The 22,358-nt window shown below is 41.7% G+C and overlaps 1 protein-coding gene across 1 annotated transcript in view; it reads left to right on the top strand.

Annotated features, from left to right (window-relative positions):
• The window catches only part of LOC145412376 (uncharacterized), a 119,663-nt gene that overhangs the window by 33,991 nt on the left and 63,314 nt on the right, over nucleotides 1-22,358 (top strand). Inside the window, 1 exon segment of the mRNA XM_080282265.1 lies at nucleotides 9,360-9,489. Within this exon segment, the coding sequence (XP_080138391.1) occupies nucleotides 9,360-9,489 (130 nt within the window).

Below are 22,358 nucleotides of genomic sequence, written 5' to 3'. Positions count from 1 at the left end.
TTCAGTTAACTCAGTTAAAGAATTCTGGGAACTCTGAAGGGTGGACACTAGACCAATTGACTGAATATTTAAAGACTCCTTTTTGTTCACATCACGCTGTCTCCTGAAACATTTCTCCGTAGTATGACCAAGCTTACTACAATAAGTACATTTACTTTTCTGATATCTAGAGGTGAAGCTGGTATTTACTTCCTGAGAAACATCATCCTTATTCTCTTTCCTGTTACCTGTACTCTGAGTAGAGGCAATGTACTTACTCTCAGCTTTTCTTTTTTCTCTAGAATATCTCTTGTGAGTGAGAACATATTCATCAGCTAAAACTGCAGCATCAGACAAATTATCTATTCTTCTTTCATCAAGATATAGGCTTACATCTTTATTAATACACCTTTTGAAGTCCTCCAGCAAAATCATCTGCTTAAATTTGTCAAAATCAGAATCCACATTCTTAGAATTTAACCACTGCTCTAACAGATCTTTTTTGATTTTCGCATACTCAACATGGGATTGCTTATCTTCCTTATAAGTTGTCCTAAATTTTACTCTATAGGCTTCAGGAACAAGCTCATAGGCCTTAGGAATCAAGCTCTTAACTACATAATTATCAGATTGATCCTGAGGTAAAGATGCATAAGTTACTTGAGCTTTACCGGTGAGAATAGTTTGAAGGAGTACTGGCCAATACTTTTTGGGCCAATTAAAACCTGTAGCTACCCTCTCAAACAACTGAAAATACTTTGTTAAATCAGATTCATTAAAAGGAGGGACAAGTTTAACATTTTTAGCCACATCAAAATCATCAGAGCTAGATGATCCAGTTCCACCTAGTTTCATGCGATACTCATGGTCTGCCTGAATCCTAGCAATTTCGATTTGTGCCTGTGCCTCCTGAATACGAGCATTTGCCTGAAATTCAGCCTCCTTAGCACGAGCCTCCTGTAGGGCTAGCTGTAACTTAGCTAATTCAATCTGCGTTTGCTCATTTGGAGGAGTTACATTAAACAAGCTTTCATTAATCATGTCAACAATTTGATCTTTAGAATGATGAGAGCGAACAGCAATTCCCAATTGTTGAGCAACAAGCTTAAGTTCATTCTTTGTTCTGTTTTCTACATCACACACTGTTTGCACATTTGACAAAAATCTTTGGCTTCATCAAGAGTAGTAATAGTAGACATCATGAATAAATCACAGTCACAAAATATCAAGCAATATCCTTATGATAATATCCTGAAGATCCTGATAAGAGGCCGCCAAATTTATGTTACGGAACAGAGAAAGAAAATGTACACTTTAAGTGAGAATACTAAAAATCACTGCTGTCCCGTAAAGTTCCATGTTCAAAACAAAAGAGTTAGGTAAAATTACAAGTTAAAGTTTAATGCTCAAACTAACAACAAAACATTCAGGACTCATAAGGATAATGTAATGGCAAAAAACAGTTTAAATATATGACTAACTGCAATAGCCTCTATTAACACGAAATTAGCAAGAGTAAATTTATCTAAGTTTGCCCTGATAAAAGAGAATACCAGATAATACTCAGTGAATGCAAGGTATATTACAGATACAAAATATTATTAATAACGGCTGACACCCAAAACACATGAATCACAAAAACCTTACTAGGCCTAAGAATTAACACCTTACGCTACACAGTACAAGAAAAAATGCAATAACAGTTATACTCAAATTACACAGCTGCTAGATGGTTGGAGACTTCCTGAGCACTCACAATAATAACAACTGTACAGGGTAGGACAGATATGTGAACAAAATGAGGAGTAGATCTAAGTGGCAATAATGCAGAGACTGAGCTCATTATATAGGGGCTGGCAGAGCTTGATACAACTTGTAAGAAGGATGCGCAAATGAAGCCAGAGGGGACAAAGAGTTGATACTCCCGCTCTGAACAACAGAAAGAACGACTTACTCTACTATAAGGGAGGAGAGGGGGAGTGAGGTAGAACACGCTCGTGATCAAACATGCAGCATACTGTACGTTAGAATTACACAAAGGATGATGAAATCGTAGGCTATGTAACAATGTTACAGTGGTAGAGTGTGCGTTTCGTACACGGGTGGACCAGGGTTCGCGCCCCGCCAGGGTAATAAACTTTGGGAGTGTTCACCCGGCCACATACTGCATTGGCGGACACAAGGGGTGCTGTGGTTGAACCAGTGTCGCTTACTGTAAAGTATGCTTGCACCCAGTCGGCTTGCGCGGGCCGATTGCACTTCGTTCACAGACTACACACACATCCAAAGCCACTCCAACACTACAATTACACTTACAAGCACTTCTCACTCTACATACAATCTCTACCAGACAGCCTAAGCCACTTGGTAGAGATACATTGGCTGTATCGTCCCGACTTCGGTCGGGATAGGCCGGTCCTGCAGTGGATACTCAAACGGCTGATGATGATGATAATGATGATATATATATATATATATATATATATATATATACAGCCAGGGAAGATATTTTCTTGTAAGCAAACGAGGTTGAATGCAAGTGCTTTTTCTGCATTATTTAATTTCTGCACAATGCTTTCAATGCGCCGGGTTAAGCAACGTTGATTTTCAATTAGATTTCTGAGTACCTGTCCAAATGTTGGTATGTTTGGTAATGTTTCGTTCCTTCCTGGGAACATCTTCAGACTAATCTGATGGAGGATGGAACGAGACCTCATTGTATATTGGGTTCCGACACGAGTTAGCACGTGATTGGTCGACCAGGAGCTTGTGATGGAAGGTGTGTGGTTATCTCATTGGTGAAATGAGTTAGTCCACTGATGTTTGTGATCTTTCGTATGCTAGAGGGATTTGTAAATCGTCTACTTGTGATCTGATTGCAGGTTTCAGTTCGGAAATGTAAAGTGCTTCCAGAAACATGAGTCTATGTGGATCTTTTTTGTGGTCAATTATGTCAATACCTTTTCCGAGGTGCTGACGAGTGACGGTACTGTGATTAGTTCTATAGGATTTCATTTTATCTACCGACATACTTGTACAAGTGAGGACTGTGGGGGCCTGATAACTGCGTAGGAATGACAAGGTCTAAATTGTCAATGTGTCTCACATCACCTACAGAAAGGATCGATTTAAAAAATCACTCTCTCAGCCTCCTCTCCCCCTTCGGAGATAGGCGCGCGGAGGAAGCAGAGAAGGTTGCCAAGGCCATCTCATCACACCTCTTCCGAGACCCTCGAGACCAGAGCCCCAGTTGGTGGTGGCCCTTCAGTGGTAGTCAGGGACGAGGTGGGCACGAAGGAGGATGGAGGGCCCCATCTTCGACCCTATGGAGCCAGAGCCTAGCCAGAAAAGGTGATGATTGTTTTTCGAGGGGAGAACCGAGGAAAGCATGGAGGTGGTTGGCCAGGCCATCACATATCCCATCCCCCTCCGGAGATGGAGATGAGCCTGCCTGTGGAGTGTTACCATACAGTGGGGAGCAGTCTCAAGTACTGCTTCGACCTAGTAGGGCCGGACTAGATGAATGCAACCATACTAGAAAGGCTTGCTAGCAGCTGTCAAACTAAAAGCACTTCTCCACCTGAATCACATGCCAGCCAGGATGGGTAATACTGGCTATTTTCCCCCTAGATAAAACTATGGACTAACACCTAAAACAAAGGTCCCCAGCAATTGACAGAAAAAGAGCTATTGGCTATGGTGGCGCTCAGAATAACTCATGTCCAGGGGGTGCTAAGAGTCTCCACGATAAAGGATTAGACCACCATTCGTTAATGAACATCTGCACATACAGTGCAAGGACTATGAGAACGGAAGTTGACCTGCTGGTATTGCATGAAGAACTGTCCACTATCAGCTGGGATTTCGTAGGACTTAGTGAAGTAAGATCAGGTGAAGGGCAGAAAGTACTAAACAGTGAACATGTATTATACTGGTGATGCAAATCTGAAGGTAGTGAGAAAGAGCATGGTGTAGGATTCCCAGTTGACAAACATCTTAAGAAAAATGTATAACTGTGTAGTGTACGTGAGAGTAGCTACTGTTATGCTAAATCAAATGATAGATATAAATAAAAAGTAGTTCAAATAGATGTGCCAAGAAGTAGTTACAGCGATGAAGATGTTAAGTTGTATGAGGATGTACAGGCAACTACTGACATAGGATAACCCCACCACATTGTGATCATTGTTGACTTCAACGCTGTAGTAGGAAAAAGGGTAGCAGGAGGGACTTCAGGTGGGAATCATGGAATAGCCACAAGAAGTGAACGGGGTCAAGCTCTGGTAGAATTTGCAGAAACTCGGTCACTGGAAATCATGAATAGCTTCTCCAAGATGAGAACATGAAGCAAATGGACTTGGAATTCTCCAGATCGCTTAAAAATTTTGATTTCATGATTGCAGACTGACATGATGTGAAAAAATGTAACAGTCGTCAGTGAAGGACATGTTGGTAGCGATCACAAAATGATCAAATGTAAACTAAAAATTAATTTAAGAAGCCGGCAGGCGACGATGGCCAACTCTAAGCGGACCAAGCTTTGTCAATGACCGAAGTGAGTTTGAGTATGAAAGTCACTCCCGTATGGCGGTACCGAAGGACAGCATCCTTCGGGGCCTTAGCATTTTGGGAGAGCCAAGTCGTGATTTTAGCGATTTTCCGCAGAAGAGCATTTGGTGACATCTGACCCCTGACGTGGCGGATATGGGTCATGGGTTTACGAAACACAGTTGTAATACTCATTAGTGTTGTAATTCAGTGCCCTTCCACCTTCATTATGGTGCATGGCTTCTGCAATATTGACTCCTCAGTCCCCCCCCCTCCTCGAAGTCCCGCTTCCCGCCCCTCTTGGTTCCGAGTCTCAGCTAACCCTTTCTTCCCTCCCCCTCCCCCAGGAAAAACACTGCTGATATCATCATCGTGGTGTCAGGGCATAATGGATGTAAAGAATTGGGGTGATGAGGTCATTCACTTAATACGTTCGCATTACCTCTGGCTTCTTTTTACACCCTCCCCCCTCCCGTTTGCATTATTTTGAATAGGAGTTTAATACTATACTGGAATTCGCACCATTCTTGACTCCTTCCCCTCTCCTTGACTGCGATCGTATTAATTGAATCCCCCCTACAGTATCATGTTAAAAAAAAAAGACAAATTCCTCTCACAGGTGCAAGGTATATGGTCGAATATAACTTATAAACAACTGCAATTTTTTACAGATATTGATTATTTTCATAGTTTAATAAACTACTGAAGGAAATTTTCGAATAAAATATCGCTCATGGACGGGAACGAATTTTCTAAACAAGAATAATGGCCCTGGCTTAAAAATCTTCGGATCCTTAGCATTTCGCTAGAACAAGGTCATAATTCTAGTGTTTTTCATATTTTCTGCACTTGATGATCTTTGACCCCTGACCTGGCGCATATAGGTCATGTATGTACGAAGCACACTTGTAGTACTCATTAACGCGTATAAGCATGCAAAGTTTCATTTGATTCCATCCTCCTACTATGGAGCTAGGGAACTTGACATTCGCGGAATGGCCCAAAAGAGTAACAACTTCAAGGTAGCGCTGCCAGCAACTGGAAATGAGCTTCGACACTGTCATTTTTGTATGGAGGTACTCCAGTGCAACATTTCACCCAAGAATCGTAGCCCTGGCTCAATGATCTTCGGAGCCTTAGCATTTCGCACGAGCATAGTGATTTTAGCTGTTTTCACCATTCTTGCATTTGATGACTTTTGACCCCTGATCTGGTCAATGTAGCACATAGTTGTACAATAGAAAGTTGTAGTACTAGTCAATGTCCATAAGCATGCAAGGTTTCATTCAGTTTCATCGAGCCACTGGGGACAAAGGAAGCTGAGGCCAATCTTTGCAGCCACTCGAGAACTAGAGAAGAGAGAGGATAATGGATGGCGCACTTCCAATAGGGAATGACCTCAAGATTACACCTAAAAAAGTCAGAGTTTTCTACGCCCATTGGTAATGTTTCTACAGCTCAAACCATGTAAAGTACGAAAAAGGCGGTTTTTCGGCCGTTGCTAGGCAACGAGTAATTGTCTGGCAACCAAAACCTTGCGGACACAACTAGGTCATAGGCTGGTCATTGTGCCCAAGTTTGGTGGGAATCGGTTAATTCTGAAGGGTGGAAGTGTCCACCACAATTAAGCAAGAAAGATAGATCAAAAGAAAGAAACCAAGCAAGAAAATGCGACTAACAATAAGGGCAGCATGAAATGGACAATTATTACAAGCAGCATTGGATTAGACACACGTACACATTCTCTCACTCTCTCTCTCTCTCTCTCTCTCTCTCTCTCTCTCTCTCTCTCTCTCTCTCTCTCTCCAAACTGTCTTTGCACAAGTACTGAAAAAACAAGTATTTAAATACACCACCTACACATCCATGGTATTTACATACTTATTTACCTCATTTTTGATTAGGGTTCCTGTGTGAGGAATTGTGCTGGAAACTTGCTTCCCTCTGTCTATTGGCTCATAGTCGCGAAGCACATAGGTCCTCATCCCGGGGTTTCTCCCTTTTTAACATTTGAATATGCCCAATTGTTAGGACTCCATATTATAATTACAAATCATACTAGATAGATAGATAAATAGACAGATAGACAGCTCTATGCGAGCCTGGGAATGGGAAATGATCTTGCAAGTTACACTCAGGAAAAGCTGACGACAGATTACGAAGTAGCCAGTCAGGAGATGATGCAGTTAGTTTGTCAGCGAAACACAAGAGAACAATGCCTCGTGACCATACACACACATACACACATACTCACACACAGGCTTCTAGAACTTTCCAACCACAGTGAACACACGTGACAAGACCCCTGCTACACCAGAATTTAGGAAAGAGAGCTCAGAAGGAGAGAGGCCATAGAAGCGGCAGGGAGTGGGAAGAAAGGCTTAGCAACTTGGAAGAGAGAGAGAGAGAGAGAGAGAGAGAGAGAGAGATAGGGAGATAGCTAGCGGGACTCTACTTTATACTTCGCTCTGTGTGAGAGACTTGTTAATATTTCCAAGACAAATAAAAAGTCCCATACTATTCTTTACCTCTCCTTGTCATTGAATGACAAATGGGAAAGAAGATTATCTACTTACAAAGCTACTCAAGTATAACAACCGCTCGTCCACAAGTCTAATATATATAACTTCTCTACAAGTAACTACAAAGTCTTTTTATGACGCAATTACGTCCCTTACTGAGGATACTGGTCACAACTGGGTTAATTACACAAAAATAGCATTCTTAATAAAAATATTTCAGTATAAATTAATTTAAATAAGGATTTCAGTTTTATTTAAATACTGTCATCTCTACTTGGGAAGAATATTTGTGTCAGTTGCGTAGAAGAAAATTGCCTCAAATTAATGGTGTGCATAACAGCAAAGTACCAAATGACAACGGCGATGGGAGTATGAATTTACCCTTCGTACTAGAAGTAATGAAGCTATTTTTTCCCCTTCAGGTTAGAAGGCGTGTAGTATGTAGAGATCCAATAGATCTTCATGTCAGTGAAGAAATAGAAATCCACTACATGGCGGTCGTACTTTGCATAAGGCATTGGCGCCTTAAACTGGTCGACGTTCAGTGCAAGAAGGGCCCATGCACAATAAACTAGGGTTTCTGCGTTTCTGGCACTGTTGATATTGTGAAATGAGACTTAACACGGATTCCACTGCACAGCACTTGTATTTGATACAATGTCTCTGGTTGCAGAACCCCTGATACTGAAATATTTAGAGCAGCCGGAGAGAGACACGTCGGCTGCAAGTAAATACAACATAGCTCCTTTAACCTTTATTAGCTGGCTGGTCTTCGTCCTTGGTGAAGTAACAATTCTTAATCCCTGTTGTTGTAAGTTGTTGCCTACCGTGGAAGCCTTGTGTGAGTTTGGGGCGGATATGTATCTTTCCTTCTCGTTACCGATGTTCAGTGAATCACATCTATTCCTCTCCATTGTAAATGAGAACAGTTATCTATTGTATACTCTGTAATGGTTGCCCAAAAATGTATATTGGTGAGACCGTAAGAAGTCTTACGAAAAGACTACAAGAACATAAGGCAGATGTGCGTAGGCATAACATTTCATATTCCTTACTCTGCGTAGAGATCAGGGCCAGCATCTATCAATTGGCAGGAATTTACTACTAAAAAAAAAGGGGGGGGGGATTAGATTAACAGATGAAAGAGCTTTTAGAGGCAGCACTTATATGTACAAAGGAAGTCACTAATTATAGAGATAGTTTTATATATTGGTCAATCATGAAGCTGATGTAGCTTTGACCTCACCAAATGGGAGGGGGAAGGGGAACAAGTAGGTACTGTACAAGGAGGGACGACGTCAGGTCACTGTAGGAAAATCAAGTCAGATCAACGTCACGAAGGAGGGCAGCCAGTTAGCAATAGACGTACGGTCTATGTAGAGATATATGTGATTTCCTCACTTTTGTACAATCTCTCTGAGGATGAGCTCCATGTAGTCCGACACGTTAGAGAATGAGTTTAATCTCTTTCCTGTTTTTCCCTCCCAACCCTTCATTCATGAGGTGCTTATAGGAAAGTAATGTATATTAAGTGTCTATCATTTATTGCAGGACGGACAGTAGAGAAATGAGGTGCAGAGGAGAAAAAAATGAATGGTGCTTCAAAAGCCGTCATCAAATAAAGGACTGCAGAGAAGTAAAGAAATGCCTAAATTATCATGTATCAAAACCAGGTTTGAATTTTTAAAAATCAGGCATCCCTAAAGGCAAATGTATACCGAACAATACCAGCTTCGCTTCGCAGCTGGTAATGAGGGTAGAAAATTAATTTCCTGAAAAGCTTGCGTGGATATACTAGGAGAGAGAGATGCATATATGAAAGAATGTGTAGCCAAAGCATAATTGATTTAGTTCTATCGGGAGGAGTCAAAAGTAGGCACGGATGGGGGGAGGTTGTGGAAATTCTTTTGGGAATCATGACCCTTCCCTCCCCATTCTAGTGCTGGATCCGCCCCTGAAAAGGATTGTACTGAGGCAATTCAGAGGATTGGAACGCATGGGAAATGAAAGGTTTATAACAACAATAATGACAACAACGACTAAATGTACAGAGATCAATTAAAAGGGAAGGTAGGAATGAGAAATGAATGAAGCAGAAGTATACAGTGAAAACCTACATAAGAGAGGGTGTCAGGCAGTGAAAGGAGAAATGAAGATTACCTGTAACAGAAGAGCATGACTAGTTTTTCCATGGCCACTCTGATTGAACATTCATATTAAATCTCTTATTATCAACAGATAAACAATCTTTCAGACAACCAAGCCAACAGGTACGTGATTTGAAGGTAACTTGTGCCTTATTCATTCCAGGCGTCATGGCGGTAGAACAAAAGTGAAAGTTGTGAAGGTGAGAAGTGAGGTTAGCCTGTCTCCATCTTCCCTTCGTCTTCGCCCGGCATCTTCCCCTCCACAATGGGTTCGACAGCAAGTTCAGAGCAAGGTGAAGCGCACGCATACATACGAGTATTTAAGCTTTGAGAGAACGGAAATATAAATTGACCTGGATTATTCATTCTAAAGTATGACTGGTAAAAAAAGAAAAAAGAAAAAAAAAAAGATTCAAGATAAATGCATCTTATGGCAAAGAACCGTCAAACTTTATTAGCTTAAGCAAATTATAACAGAGCTGTCTTTCGTCAACTGCTTATACTTTCTGACTGCGATTTGGCTAGATTCCGCTGCATTATTAATACATGCTTGTTGCTATACACTCCAGCAGGGTAGCGCCAGAAAACAGGGAAAAGCAAACACATTCACTTACATTTGGTTTCAGCTTCCGTATGGAATTGTACATTCAAGGCGGTTTTAAATTATCTATAATCAGACTTATATTGATTTACCGATTACCCGTCATTTCCCATCTTGCTTGTTGTGGACATTAATAGTGGGTCTTTTCCATGAACCTGTTCATTCGAGTTTGTACCTTTCCATAAACACCTCTCACCTTCCGCGATGCTCAGACTCATTTATTCAAAATCTCTTTCACACCATCCCACCACCTTCTCCTAGGTATCTCCCTCCTCTCAGTCTTTCTTAATCAATCTCGTATCACCTCTTCTCTCCATGTAGTCCAGCAGACACCGGGGTGATCCTTCAAATGTTGTCTATAGTTTTTAGCTTGGTATCATTTGAAAGGAAAGAATGTGTAGATTAAGAATCAGCCGGGTGCCTTCTTGTCACCCTTGAGCATTTTGCATAATTCAAGATGCAAGATGGCTGTGGCATTAGATATAAGTTGCATCCACAAAGTAATACACATTTGAATTGTGTAAATGTTCATATATTTGTGGCAATTGTGTATCAAAACCTTGTGAGAAGCATTTGCAACCAAATGTTGCATGATACTGCAGATAATTAAGATGGAACCATAAATGATCCAAGAAATGACGACTACTTGAAAAAAAAAAAAAAGTATTCGATCATATCAAATCTAAATTCTTTTGAATTATTAAGCCAAATCATGTTTCTAACATTTCAAAAAAAAAGGGAACATTTATTGGCATGCACTACATATTAAGCTTCTATATAGCTTATAATGAACATTAACCAACACTTTACAAATCTCGAAACAACATGGAAATACCAAACTACCGACCAACACAGAAGGGAAATTCTTCCTATATATGACTAAACTGTACAGTACATCCATAAAACTGTACTAAACCTAAATCACATGTCTTAATTAGGCCTAGATATTTAAAAAAAAAAAAAGTTCTCTTGTGAAATTATATGAAATTACACAGTTTCATTAAGGTGAGCATTCATGTTGTGAAATAGTTTTCTAAAGGATGCTCTTTACCTTCCAGACCATGAGTGAAACTAAAATACCACAATGATATCTTAACATAACTAGAATTTTTCAAAGAAGTCATTCAAGTGTCCAAAATCTTGGAAACTAATTACACACGAGAGATAGTTCTGTTGCACTCCTAGCAGCTTCCGGAAACAGAAGCGACCAATTTGGACATGTCAAGAAATGTAACGCTTATGTATACAATTTCACATGACTCAGTGAGTGATATTAAAGCAATTTGGTCAACCTGAATACTGAGTATGGGTTAAAACATTCACATCCCCTGCAATTACAGAAAATTGTGCTTGACAAATTGGCTGCTCTGCAACTACAGCGGAGTGTCCTGCATGGTGCATCTTCACTTTGCCAGCTGCACAGTATTACCTTTACTACACTGTTTGGTGCCAAAGGGACATTTGGAGGCACAGTTACAGGATCTAGAGACTTATTTGCATTATTCTTTATCCATCCAAATTTTCAGTTTCCATGTTTGGGGGATGTGGGTCCACTGATTTCCAAATGCATGCTTGGTAGTGGGCACCCTTGACATTCTCTGCAAATGATTCATTCGTAGGTGAGAGAGAGTTAAGATTCGGTGTCGTTGTACTGCCCTTGCCAAGCTTTGATGACCAAAGTCACACGAGCCTTTGACATACTGTCACAGTGTGGAGTTCCGTAACATGTAACCATGAATTTTGTGGCTTGTTTCACCACATCTGACATTGGTGCATGAGTGTCGCCGAGATGTGACAACGACAACCCAGAACGTAGTGCATTTAGCGCAGCACCTTTCCCAGTGGCTCAGTGGGTTAGAGCGCTCCACTCTGACCGAAGGGTCGGAGGATCGAATCCACCCAAGGGTCATTGGTAGACATCAGGAAGGGCATCCAGTCCAAAAGTCCTCTACCCAGGGGCAACGACTTAGCCCTTCGGGGATAGCTGGCGTAAAACCAAATTATTGGGTTCCTAAATAGCTCACTCGGTAAGCTGCTGTACTCACGCAGTTGCAAACGCTGGTTCGAATCCTCGCAATATTTTCCCCCTGGGGGTAGGGGGGGGTTTCAAGAATACTCCCCCAGTATCCCTGCTTGTCGTAAAGGGCGACTAAAAGGGTTGGCGGAGGGTTAGTGCCCCTCCCCGGAAAACAACTAACTAAAAAAACAAACATAAACCTTTCCCAGTACCATAACTAGAAGTCACAGTATCACAACCAGACAACACAGAAACCACAAGCAGATTCTTTGTTATTGCGTCATGCTTGTCAATTGTCTTCTTTATGTCAATGACAACTCTGTCTTTGATCGGTGATTCCATGATTATCATTGTAGTGATAATTTTTGTCAAGTGGTAATACAACAGGAGGATAAAAACATCTGTGTCATCTGAGATTACAGCAATTCCTCGTAGAGAGTCTTGAAGAAAGAGAAGAAGTTGTTGTATGATGATAACATCAGCCTCTTCATTGGTAATACCCATATCATGCCAGCGTACCACCACACCACCGTTACTGATCTCCATGGAAGTTATCTTTTGACCTGTTATTACTAATTTTTGGTTTTGAAGGCTTTTTTGGTGGAATTCAGAATCATTGCTCAGTTCCAAGCATACTGTATGAAACCTATGAGTTGGACCTTGTTCTCAGCAACACCCAGAACCACCTTCTGTGGTGGTAATGCCGTATCTACACCCAGCTGATGAAATCGCATCCTTTAGATGACCTGGCTGTGGCTTTGATGCTGTAGTCTTAATATTGATCAAATACCAGGTAAACATATTGTTATGAGAAACGCCTCCGTAATAGACACTTGAAGTTCTGAATGTAGTTTCTAACTGTTCCACCAACGTGCTTGATGTAAATGAGGAAATACACGACTTGTGGCACAGAATTTTAAAGTTCTCGTCTGTGACCGTATTTCTTCAAGGTGGTACATCTGCTTTCCAATCATTGTAAATTTTACCGCACTTAACGATACTGCTAACTCTACCGAAACCACATTCAGTCAGTCGGCCTTTCTTATCACAGCATCTGTTTTTAAACGCGAAATAATAGAAGCTATCAGTCATTTTTCATCCCTGAGATATTAAGCATTATGAGGAGTAGACTGTAGCACCAGTCGAGCAGGGCAGTACTCCCGAGGTGGATGGAAAGCTGATGACAGGGAGTGCTGGAGCTCCCGTTTCATCAGCCCTCAGGACTAGTTCCTGACCATCCCCCTTTGCTGAACTTTTTCATTGTCTCAGTTACACAGAGAGTAGGCCAGCATGCTCTCCAGTACAAATTTCTCTAACTATCTTCACCAAACTACATGCACAGTACACACTACACTTCCTATTCAAAATTCACCAAAAATGGCGTCAATTCACCCAGCCTCGGAGTCCCCAGGGGGGGGGACCATAAATGCCCCCGCCATCTGCCCCTCTCCCGGTGACGACTCGAGGTGCCTGGAACCACTGTCTGACTCTTTTCTTCTTCATTTCTGCAACATTCGCGGCCTTTCATCTAACTTTCGCTCTGTTGAGCACCACCTCTCTCCTCCTCTAAACCTCACCTTCTTTTTCTAACGGAGACTCAGCTGTCTGAGGCAACTGACAGCAAACCCTTTTCTGTATCCTCCTACTTTCTCTATACTCATTTCAAAGCCAAAGGTGGCTGTTGTGTATACATACGCAACGACTTATCTTGCTCTCGTGTTCCTGAACTTGATTCTTCTGAATTCTCCACACTCTGGCTTCGGCTTTCCTGTCATTCTCTGACTAAATATATCTGTGCTGTTTACTTATCCCCTAATTCTACTGACTATCAAAAATTCTTTGACTATCTTACTTCTACGATGGAACACATTCTGTCCATTTCTCCTTTTTCTGAAATCTCCATTCTTGGAGATTTCAATGCTCACCACCACCTTTGGCTCTCCTCTCCTTTCACGGATCCACCTGTTGAACAAGCCTACATCTTTTCTATCCTTAATGACCTAGAGCAGCTTGTACAGCACCCTACCCGTATCCCTGACCGCCTTGGAGAGAGCTCCAACATACTTGACCTCTTCCTCACAACTAATCCTTCTGCTTACTCTGTTAATCTTTTCTCTCCGTTGGGCTCCTCCGATCACAACCTTATTACCTTAACCTGTCCTATCACTCCGGTACGGCCCGTGGACCCTCCAGGGAAACGTCGTCTGTGGCATTTTGGAGCCGCGGACTGGGAGGCCCTCAGGCAGTACTTCTTTGATTTTCTCTGGAATGATTATTGCTTCCATGGCCGTGAGCCATCTAAGTGTGCCTTGCGCATTATGGAGGTTATTATCTCGGGCATGGAAGCATACATTCCTTTCTCATATCCTTTGACTAACGCAAGAAAGCCTTGGTTTAATCACGCTTGTTCTAATGCTGTCCGCAACAAGGAGAAGGCCTACAAAAGGTACCGGTGCCAACCCACCCCTGAATCACATAATCTTTACGTTTCTGCCCGGAATCGTGCTAAGTCTGTTCTTCGCTCTACTAAAAATAATTTCATCCATACTAAATGCTCTCAACTCTCCAACTCGAGTTCTTCCCGCTCCTTCTGGCACCTTGCCAAAAATCTTTCTAACAACTTTACCTCATCATCCTTCCCTCCTCTTTTCTACTCTGATGGTTCTGTAGCTATTTCTTCTACTGATAAAGCAGATCTCTTCGCACAGACTTTCTCCTCCAATTCCACCTTAGACGATTCCGGTGCTGTTCCTCCATCACTTCCCCCCTCTGACTTCCTCATGGCTGACATTAAAATTTCTTCAGTTGATGTATTTTCTGCCATTACTGGCCTCAGTACTAACAAGGCATATGGGCCTGATAGGGTCCCTCCTGTTGTTCTCAAGAACTGTGCTTCTGTGCTTACACCCTGTCTAGGCAAACTATTTCGCCTTTGTCTATCAACTTGTACCTTTCCTTCTTGCTGGAAGTTTGCTCTCATTCAGCCAGTCCCAAAGAAGGATGACCACTCCCAACCCTCTAAACTATCGTCCAATTGCTCTAACGTCCTGTATTTCAAAAGTTTTCGAGTCAATTCTTAATAGAAAAATTTTAAGGCATCTTTCCTATCACAACCTTCTTTCCGATCGTCAGTATAGGTTCCGTCAGGGACGCTCCACTGGCGATCTTCTCACCTACCTTTCAGACTCCTGGTCATCCTCCTTTCGGGACCTTGGCGAAAGCTTTGCCATTGCACTTGACATCTCAAAGGCTTTCGATCGAGTCTGGCATAAATCTTTAATTTCCAAACTGCCCTCCTACGCTTTCTATCCTTCTATCTGTGCCTTCATCGCTAGCTTCCTTTCTGGTCGTTCTATAGCCGCTGTTGTAGACGGCCATCGTTCTTCTCCTAGATCTATCAACAGTGGTGTTCCTCAGGGCTCTGTCCTATCACCAACTCTCTTCCTTTTATTCATCAATGATCTTCTAAGCTGTACATCTAACCCTATCCACTCATACGCTGATGACTCCACCCTTCACCTTTCCATTCGGTTCCCGCAACGCCCATCTCAACAGTTACTTCAAGAAACAAGGGATGAGGCTATGGCACACCTAATGTCTGACTTGGCTCATATCTCTGACTGGGGTAAAAATAATATGGTTGTCTTTAATGCATCTAAGACTCAGTTCTTACACCTATCAACCCGACAAAATCTTCCACAGGTATACCCACTAATGTTTAATAATATTCAGCTTAATCCTGCATCATCCTTGAACATGCTTGGGGTTTCATTTACTCGGGACTTATCTTGAAAAGATCATATTACATCTCTTGTAAAATCTGCTACCAAGAGATTGGGTGTGCTAAGCCGACTCCGCTCTTTCTTTACCCCTGCACAATTGCTGACTCTATACAGGGGTTTTATCCGCCCCTGTGTGGAGTACAACTCTCATGTGTGGGAGGCTCCCCACATACAGCTCTTCTCAATAGGGTGGAGTCAAAGGCTTTTCATCTCATTAACTCTCCTCCTCTTACTGACTCCCTTCAACCTCTGTCTCTTCGCCGCACTGTTGCATCTTTATCTCTTTTCTATCGCTACTTTAATGGTCACTGCTCCTCTGAACTGTCTGCTTGCATTCCTCCACCTTTCACGACGGGCGCGTAGCACCTGTCTGGCAGCAAACTCTCATCCCTTTTCTGTCCAACTCTCTAATGCAAGAGTTAACCGTTACTCCCAGTCTTTCATTTATGCAACAGGTCAGCTCTGGAACTGTCTCCCTCTGTCTGTATTTCCTGCTGCCTATGATCTCCAGTCTTTCAAACGTAGTGTGTCCAGGCATCTCAAAATGATCGGATCTTGAATTTGGCTGTCTATTGTATTTTGTTTTTCTCTTGGAGGGAACTGTTACTGCGGGCTCATGGCCTTTAGTTCCTTCTTCCTCGCATTAAAAAAAAAAAAAAAAAAAAAAAAAAAAAAAAAACTTGCACACTTACTACATACTACAATTCCACCTAATCCACCACCATGCACTGCACAGTTTTTCCACCTGGAAGGTAAATTCAATTAGTTGATAGTTAATGGAGTGATTAAACATAATGTTATTGGACAATCATTCATATAATGCTTGTATCTTTTCCTTTTCGTCTCTAGAAATTATTATAACTGAAAGCCTTATTCATACTGCAACCACCAGTCATTACCAGCCACTATACAAGACGCCTGAAGAAAATGTCATGTGTTAACAACACAAGTAAGATAAATATACAGGAATAATGAGTACAGCAGAAGCAAGCATGCAAAAATGCAATGAGCCAGGGTAGCGAAACCATTATTTCGCCGTTTTGATTTGCTAATTTGATTTAGATGACTGGTCAGAAAAGCATTTTTATGAACAAAAAATTTTCATTGTCGTTACTCAAGGAAATGATGGTCACTGTACCATTGCAGTACATTTTATTAGTTTTTTCAAGCATCACCAGCACATTTCAGCCATCATGGACGCCATCTTAAATTACTCAAAATGCTCAAGGGTGACAAGAGGGCACCCGGCATATTCTTAGCTGCACATACTTAGCTTTCAGATGACACCAAGAACAAAGCTACAGACAATACTTGAACGAACCCTCATGATTTGGCTGCCGGACTAATGTAGCCATACCGCTATTACAAACCCTTGTTTGTGCTGTCTGTTATACTACGTCTTCTTCAAAACCTCTGTTAGGTCACCCTGTTAGGTTATCTCACCCCACATATAGATCTTAGCACTTCATCTACAGCACGAACACCCAGTTTCGGTCTCGAACACTCTCTTAGCATCCATACAGCACTGGTGACATCACTACCCATTCATACATTCCCATCTTTGCCTGACCAGATCCATACTTCTACGCACTTCCCAACTCCACGAATGCTTTTGTTCCTCATATCCTTTCACCTACTTAAGGCCTCTGAGTTCCACTTGTTGCCATGTCCACCTCAAATCCCTAAAACTTCACTTCTTCCAGATCTTACTCATTCAGACTCATGGTTTTGCTTTGTCATTCTATTGCATCTTATTACCTTGCTCTTTCTTACACTCAGTATCATCTTCCTCATTGCACGGACTCATCCAAACTATAATACAAAGCTCTGTTCACCTTCAAGCAACAACTGGTTTATTTCTTAGTTTCCTCCACCCTCCTTGCACCTCTTAAACTTGCCTCTTTTCCTAGTGCCCATATATTTACTTCTTTCACCACCTCGCCTATGAACGTGGAAACATGACACATGTGTGACGTAGCCTTATATTTACTGTAAATTATTAACCCTCTTCCCTTCTAACTCCTACACGTCAAACATTTTATCAACTCTGCCATAATGGTTTCTCCAGGTTCGTAAAAGTTTATATAGATAGATAGATAGATAGATGGATAAGTGGATAGACGGATAGATGGATGGATGGATAGATGGATAGATGGATGGATAGATGGATGGATAGATTGATAGATAGACAGATAGATATATCATCATCATCATCATCCGGACCTCCTTTCCCACCCTAGGGCAGGGTGAAGAGTAGCAATGTCCATACAGCCCAAATTTGCCCAGTTCAATGGGCCATGCTTCCATTCACTCTTCATTCAAACCCCCTTAATCCTAGCTTTATCGGATATGCCAAAAACATTCACCACGTTCTGTAGCTTCGCATAAACGTACCCGACAGAGTCAGTCCGGACGCTGAGACGTTAAAAAGGGATGCCAGATCTCTGATCATGCACTTCTCGCAACATTCATCTAGCCAGCTCGATCTCTTGTCAGTTCCCTAGCCTCACCGACTTCCAAATCTCTCTTTTCCACACACGCATCCACTATATCCCTCTACCTTCTCCTTGACCAACCTCGCCTCCTCCCTCCTTCAAATTCGCTCAGATATACGTTTTTCACCACTCTCTTGTTATCCATTCTCTCCACATGACCAAACCATCTCAGTACACTCTCTTCGATTCTGGTGTCCACCGACTTCCTCATTCTACATCTTTCACGCATCATATTATTCGTATTCTATCCACCCTCTGTACTCCACATACATTTCTCAGCAGTCCCATCTCCACTGCCCTTACTCTTGACTTTTCATTTTCATGCCACACCAGAGTCTCACATCCATATGTTAAAGTTGGCATTAAAACACTCCTTCATGTAAACCTCGTGCAGCTGCAGCACTCAAGCCTCTTTTTCTTATCAAAGTTTTCATTGCACCAGCTACTTGTCTTCCTTGTGTCACTTTACTTTCCCCTTCTTTTACACATTTTCCTCACTTTTCTATCATTGTACCCAGGTATATGAACTCTCTCACCAATTTCAGTCTCTCTCCATTCACAGTAACATCACACTGGGAGTCACCTTCTCTCTCAATAACCATCACTTTACTCTTTTCTACATTTACTCTCAAGGCACGACCTCACAGATATCAGCAAAACACTGCACTAGCCTACCAAGTTCTTTTCCTGTATTTGCAAGTAGTACAGCATCATCAGCATACAACAAATTTGAGATATTCCATCCATCACCATTCATTACCAACGCCATCACCCTCTTCGTTACTCGTGTTTTTACGTCTCTCATCACCCCATCCATACATATATTGAACAACCATGTGGACATCACACAACTTCGTCGCACGCCCACACCGATCGTATTCACTTAGATGCCCATTCACCTTTACACATGCTTCGCTACCATCATAAAAACTCTTGACGGCACCTAGAAGCTTACCATCTACACCGTACATGCGCAAAACTTTCTGCAATCCTTCTCTGTCCATTTTGCCGTATGCTTTTTCCAGATCCGTGAATGCCATAAACACCTCATGGTCCTTCTCACAAGCCTTCTCTGCTATCTGCCGCACTGCAAATATTTCATCCAAACATCCTCTGCCGCTCCTAAAATCACCCTGTTCATCATTCACTAGCACTTCTGATATTTCTCTTACTTTTTCTATAATAATTCTTCCATATACCTTCCCTACAGCACTCAATGAACTTACGCCACGATAATTCTTGCACTCACTTCGCTCACCTTTTTGTACAGGGGTACAATCACAGCCTTTTTCCAATCTGTTGGCGCAGTTTCACTCATATCTCCAACAAGCACGTCATCCCACTCTCTCCACTACACTTAATCATCTCTGCATACATCTCATCAACCCCAGCTGCTTTCCCATTTTTCAGCATCTTCACAGCACTCTTCACCTGTGTGAGTGTGTTATGTCTCCTGGCACTGCATTCCTTCTCTGCACCCCCCCAAAACCAATCATGTTTACAGTCACACTGCTGTCTCTATTATCATTCACCAAGTTTTCAAAATATTCTTTCCATCTGGTCCTTACCCCATCCCCATGGGTTAATAATCTACCACTTTCATCCTTCACACCATCACATTTCTTTCCACTTTCACTTCTACATTTCTACACCTCTTTCCAGAATAACTTCCTATTTTCAGAGTAGTTTCCATTTATTTCTCTTCCTAGATCATCATTTATCTCCTTCTCTTTCCTCTTCATTAGTCTCTTCTCGTGCGTCATGCTCTCAAAATATTCGGTTCTTATTTCAACTGAACCCCTGTCCTGTAATCACTTTAGCCGCATCTTCCTCTTTTCCTCCACTGCTCTCTTAATCTCATCATCCCACCATGCCGTACCTTTCTTCTTTGTTGTTACTCTTGTCACACCACACTCCGCTTTAGCATTCCTATGATTCTACAGGCTGTCCAGACTCATTTCATTCCAATTCACTGATTCTAACTCCTCCTCTACTTTGGTCCTGTAATCATCTGCCATTTCTTTGGTCCTCTGCTTCTCAACTTTCAGTCTTTTTCGCTGACTGCTCCTCGCTCCCCTGATCCACCTCACTCCTCTCAGCTTGATCGTGCCTACCACAATCATATGATCTGACAGACCTCCACATCGTCCTCTCATGTATCAGCAGCCATTCCCAGCATCGACCTCTCTACGAGCACGTAATCAATCAGGTTTCTTTCAACATGATCCCCGCTCCCTCTATACCATTTATATTTAAGTGCATCTTTGTGTTTGAAATACGAGTTACAAATGCACAATCTCCTCTCCTCACACATATCCTATCGTCGCTTCCCATTATCATTTTCTCCTGGTGCTCCATTACAACCCACTATGTTAACCTCGGGACCAGTGCCTACTCTTCCACTGATATCACCAATTACGATCACTTTTTAGCTCATGGGCATTTCTCCCACTACTTCATCCAGCTCATCCCAAAACTTTGTCTTTATATATATATATATATATATATATATATATATATATATATATATATATATATATATATATATATCTTCCTCCATTTCTCTCATATTTCAGAACAAACACCTGAGCAGCACACCTTGGACCACGCGAACAACCTCCCTGTTCCTCCCTAATATTGTGTTCAGGATATTGCACTGCTTGTTCATTCAGCATTGTTCTAAACATCTTAAGATTATATGTATGTATGTACAGTTTCCCTGGTTACTATAGTCACGGCGCACGACTCTGAGGTTGACATTATCGTACCCTGGCAATCTACCTGTCAACGGTGCGTCCGATTTCGTATCATATTATACACGAATCATAATATTATGCACGAATATATTATACACGAATATTATTATACAAGAACATATTATACACGAATCACTTGCGTCTCATATTATACACGACATCGGAAGTACTGTTGATGAGTAGGGTGCCAGGGTACGATAATGACAACCTCAGAGTCGTACGCCACGACTATAGCTCCTCACTAACTTTCGTAACAAGGGTGGCACTTGTTGCTATATTAAATCAAAATATGCAGTTGACACTAACGTGAACTTAACGTCTACTAATTCTGATTACACACTACAGAAACTAATTGCTTTAATGTAACCAGATAGAACTGTATGGTTCATCGATCCCCCAGTGTCTCATCAGAACCTCGCGAATTTGACTCCACATCCATTCAGTTGATCAAACTTAACTCCACCCTTACTACTGAAATTACCGTTTTGGGTGGTTTTAACGTCCATAATGAAGAATGGTTATTACATCCTGCCAGGATTGACAATACTGGGCAAGAATGCAAGCTGTTTGCAGAGTCGTTCAATTCACCCAACTGGTAAAACCACCAACCATTATACCAGATAATCCTGACCATGGCGCCTATCTCTTGGATATCTGACAAATCACTCATCACTACACGATAGAGGTACTGTTACCACTTGAATCCTCCGACCACAATCTCATCAAGCTACATTTGACAGTTGCCCCAAACCTCCAGGTTCTGAACCAATCAGGGTGACCAGACGGCAGACTGGGATGGATTTAGAAATTATCTAGCTGATATTTCATGGCAGTCTTCTCCACTGACATCAGTTCTACCTAGTCCTACATTAATGACAAGTTGGTATGAAATAGCTCATACCTTGTCAACAATATTCTGAAAGATCAGACTCCTCAAAATAGTTCGGCAATAATTGTGCCAGAGCAGCGACCCAAAAATCTTTAACACTTAACTACGCAAAAGTAGTAATAAATCTCGCCAAGTAAAACTTTCCTCGGAAGCAAGCGTCCAAACTATTAAATAATTCCAGTGACGTTAAAATATTCTGGTTAACTCAGTTCTTTCAAAAGTAAATTTAACAAGACATCAACCATGCCTGCACTAAGATCTTCAAATGGAAACACTGTAAATGACCCACGTGGAGAAGCTAACATTCTTGTCAATACGTTTACTATAAATTCTACCGTAGAGGAAGTCAGCTAAAACACTCCTGCGCTAAAATTTGACTCTCCCGAAATTGCTTCACTAAAGATAGACTAATATATAAAATCTGTCCTAGTCAATTTACCAACCAACAATGATCCAGGTTCAGAAGGAATTCCTCAAATAGTTTTGAAGAAGTGTTCCCTAGAACTTGCTCCTGTTCTGGCTAAATAATTCAGACTATGTATCCGCGATTTTCATTCCTTGATTATTGGAAAGAAGCCAACATCAATTCCACAGAAAGGATGTTCGTCCGATCCCTCAGAGC

This window comes from Coenobita brevimanus, chromosome 93, assembly GCF_032717465.1.
Source record: "Coenobita brevimanus isolate Jiangsu-jjx chromosome 93, ASM3271746v2, whole genome shotgun sequence".
In the NCBI taxonomy this organism is placed as follows: domain Eukaryota; kingdom Metazoa; phylum Arthropoda; class Malacostraca; order Decapoda; family Coenobitidae; genus Coenobita; species Coenobita brevimanus.
Note: the sequence above shows the minus strand (reverse complement) of the source record. Positions and strands in the feature narration are given on the sequence as shown.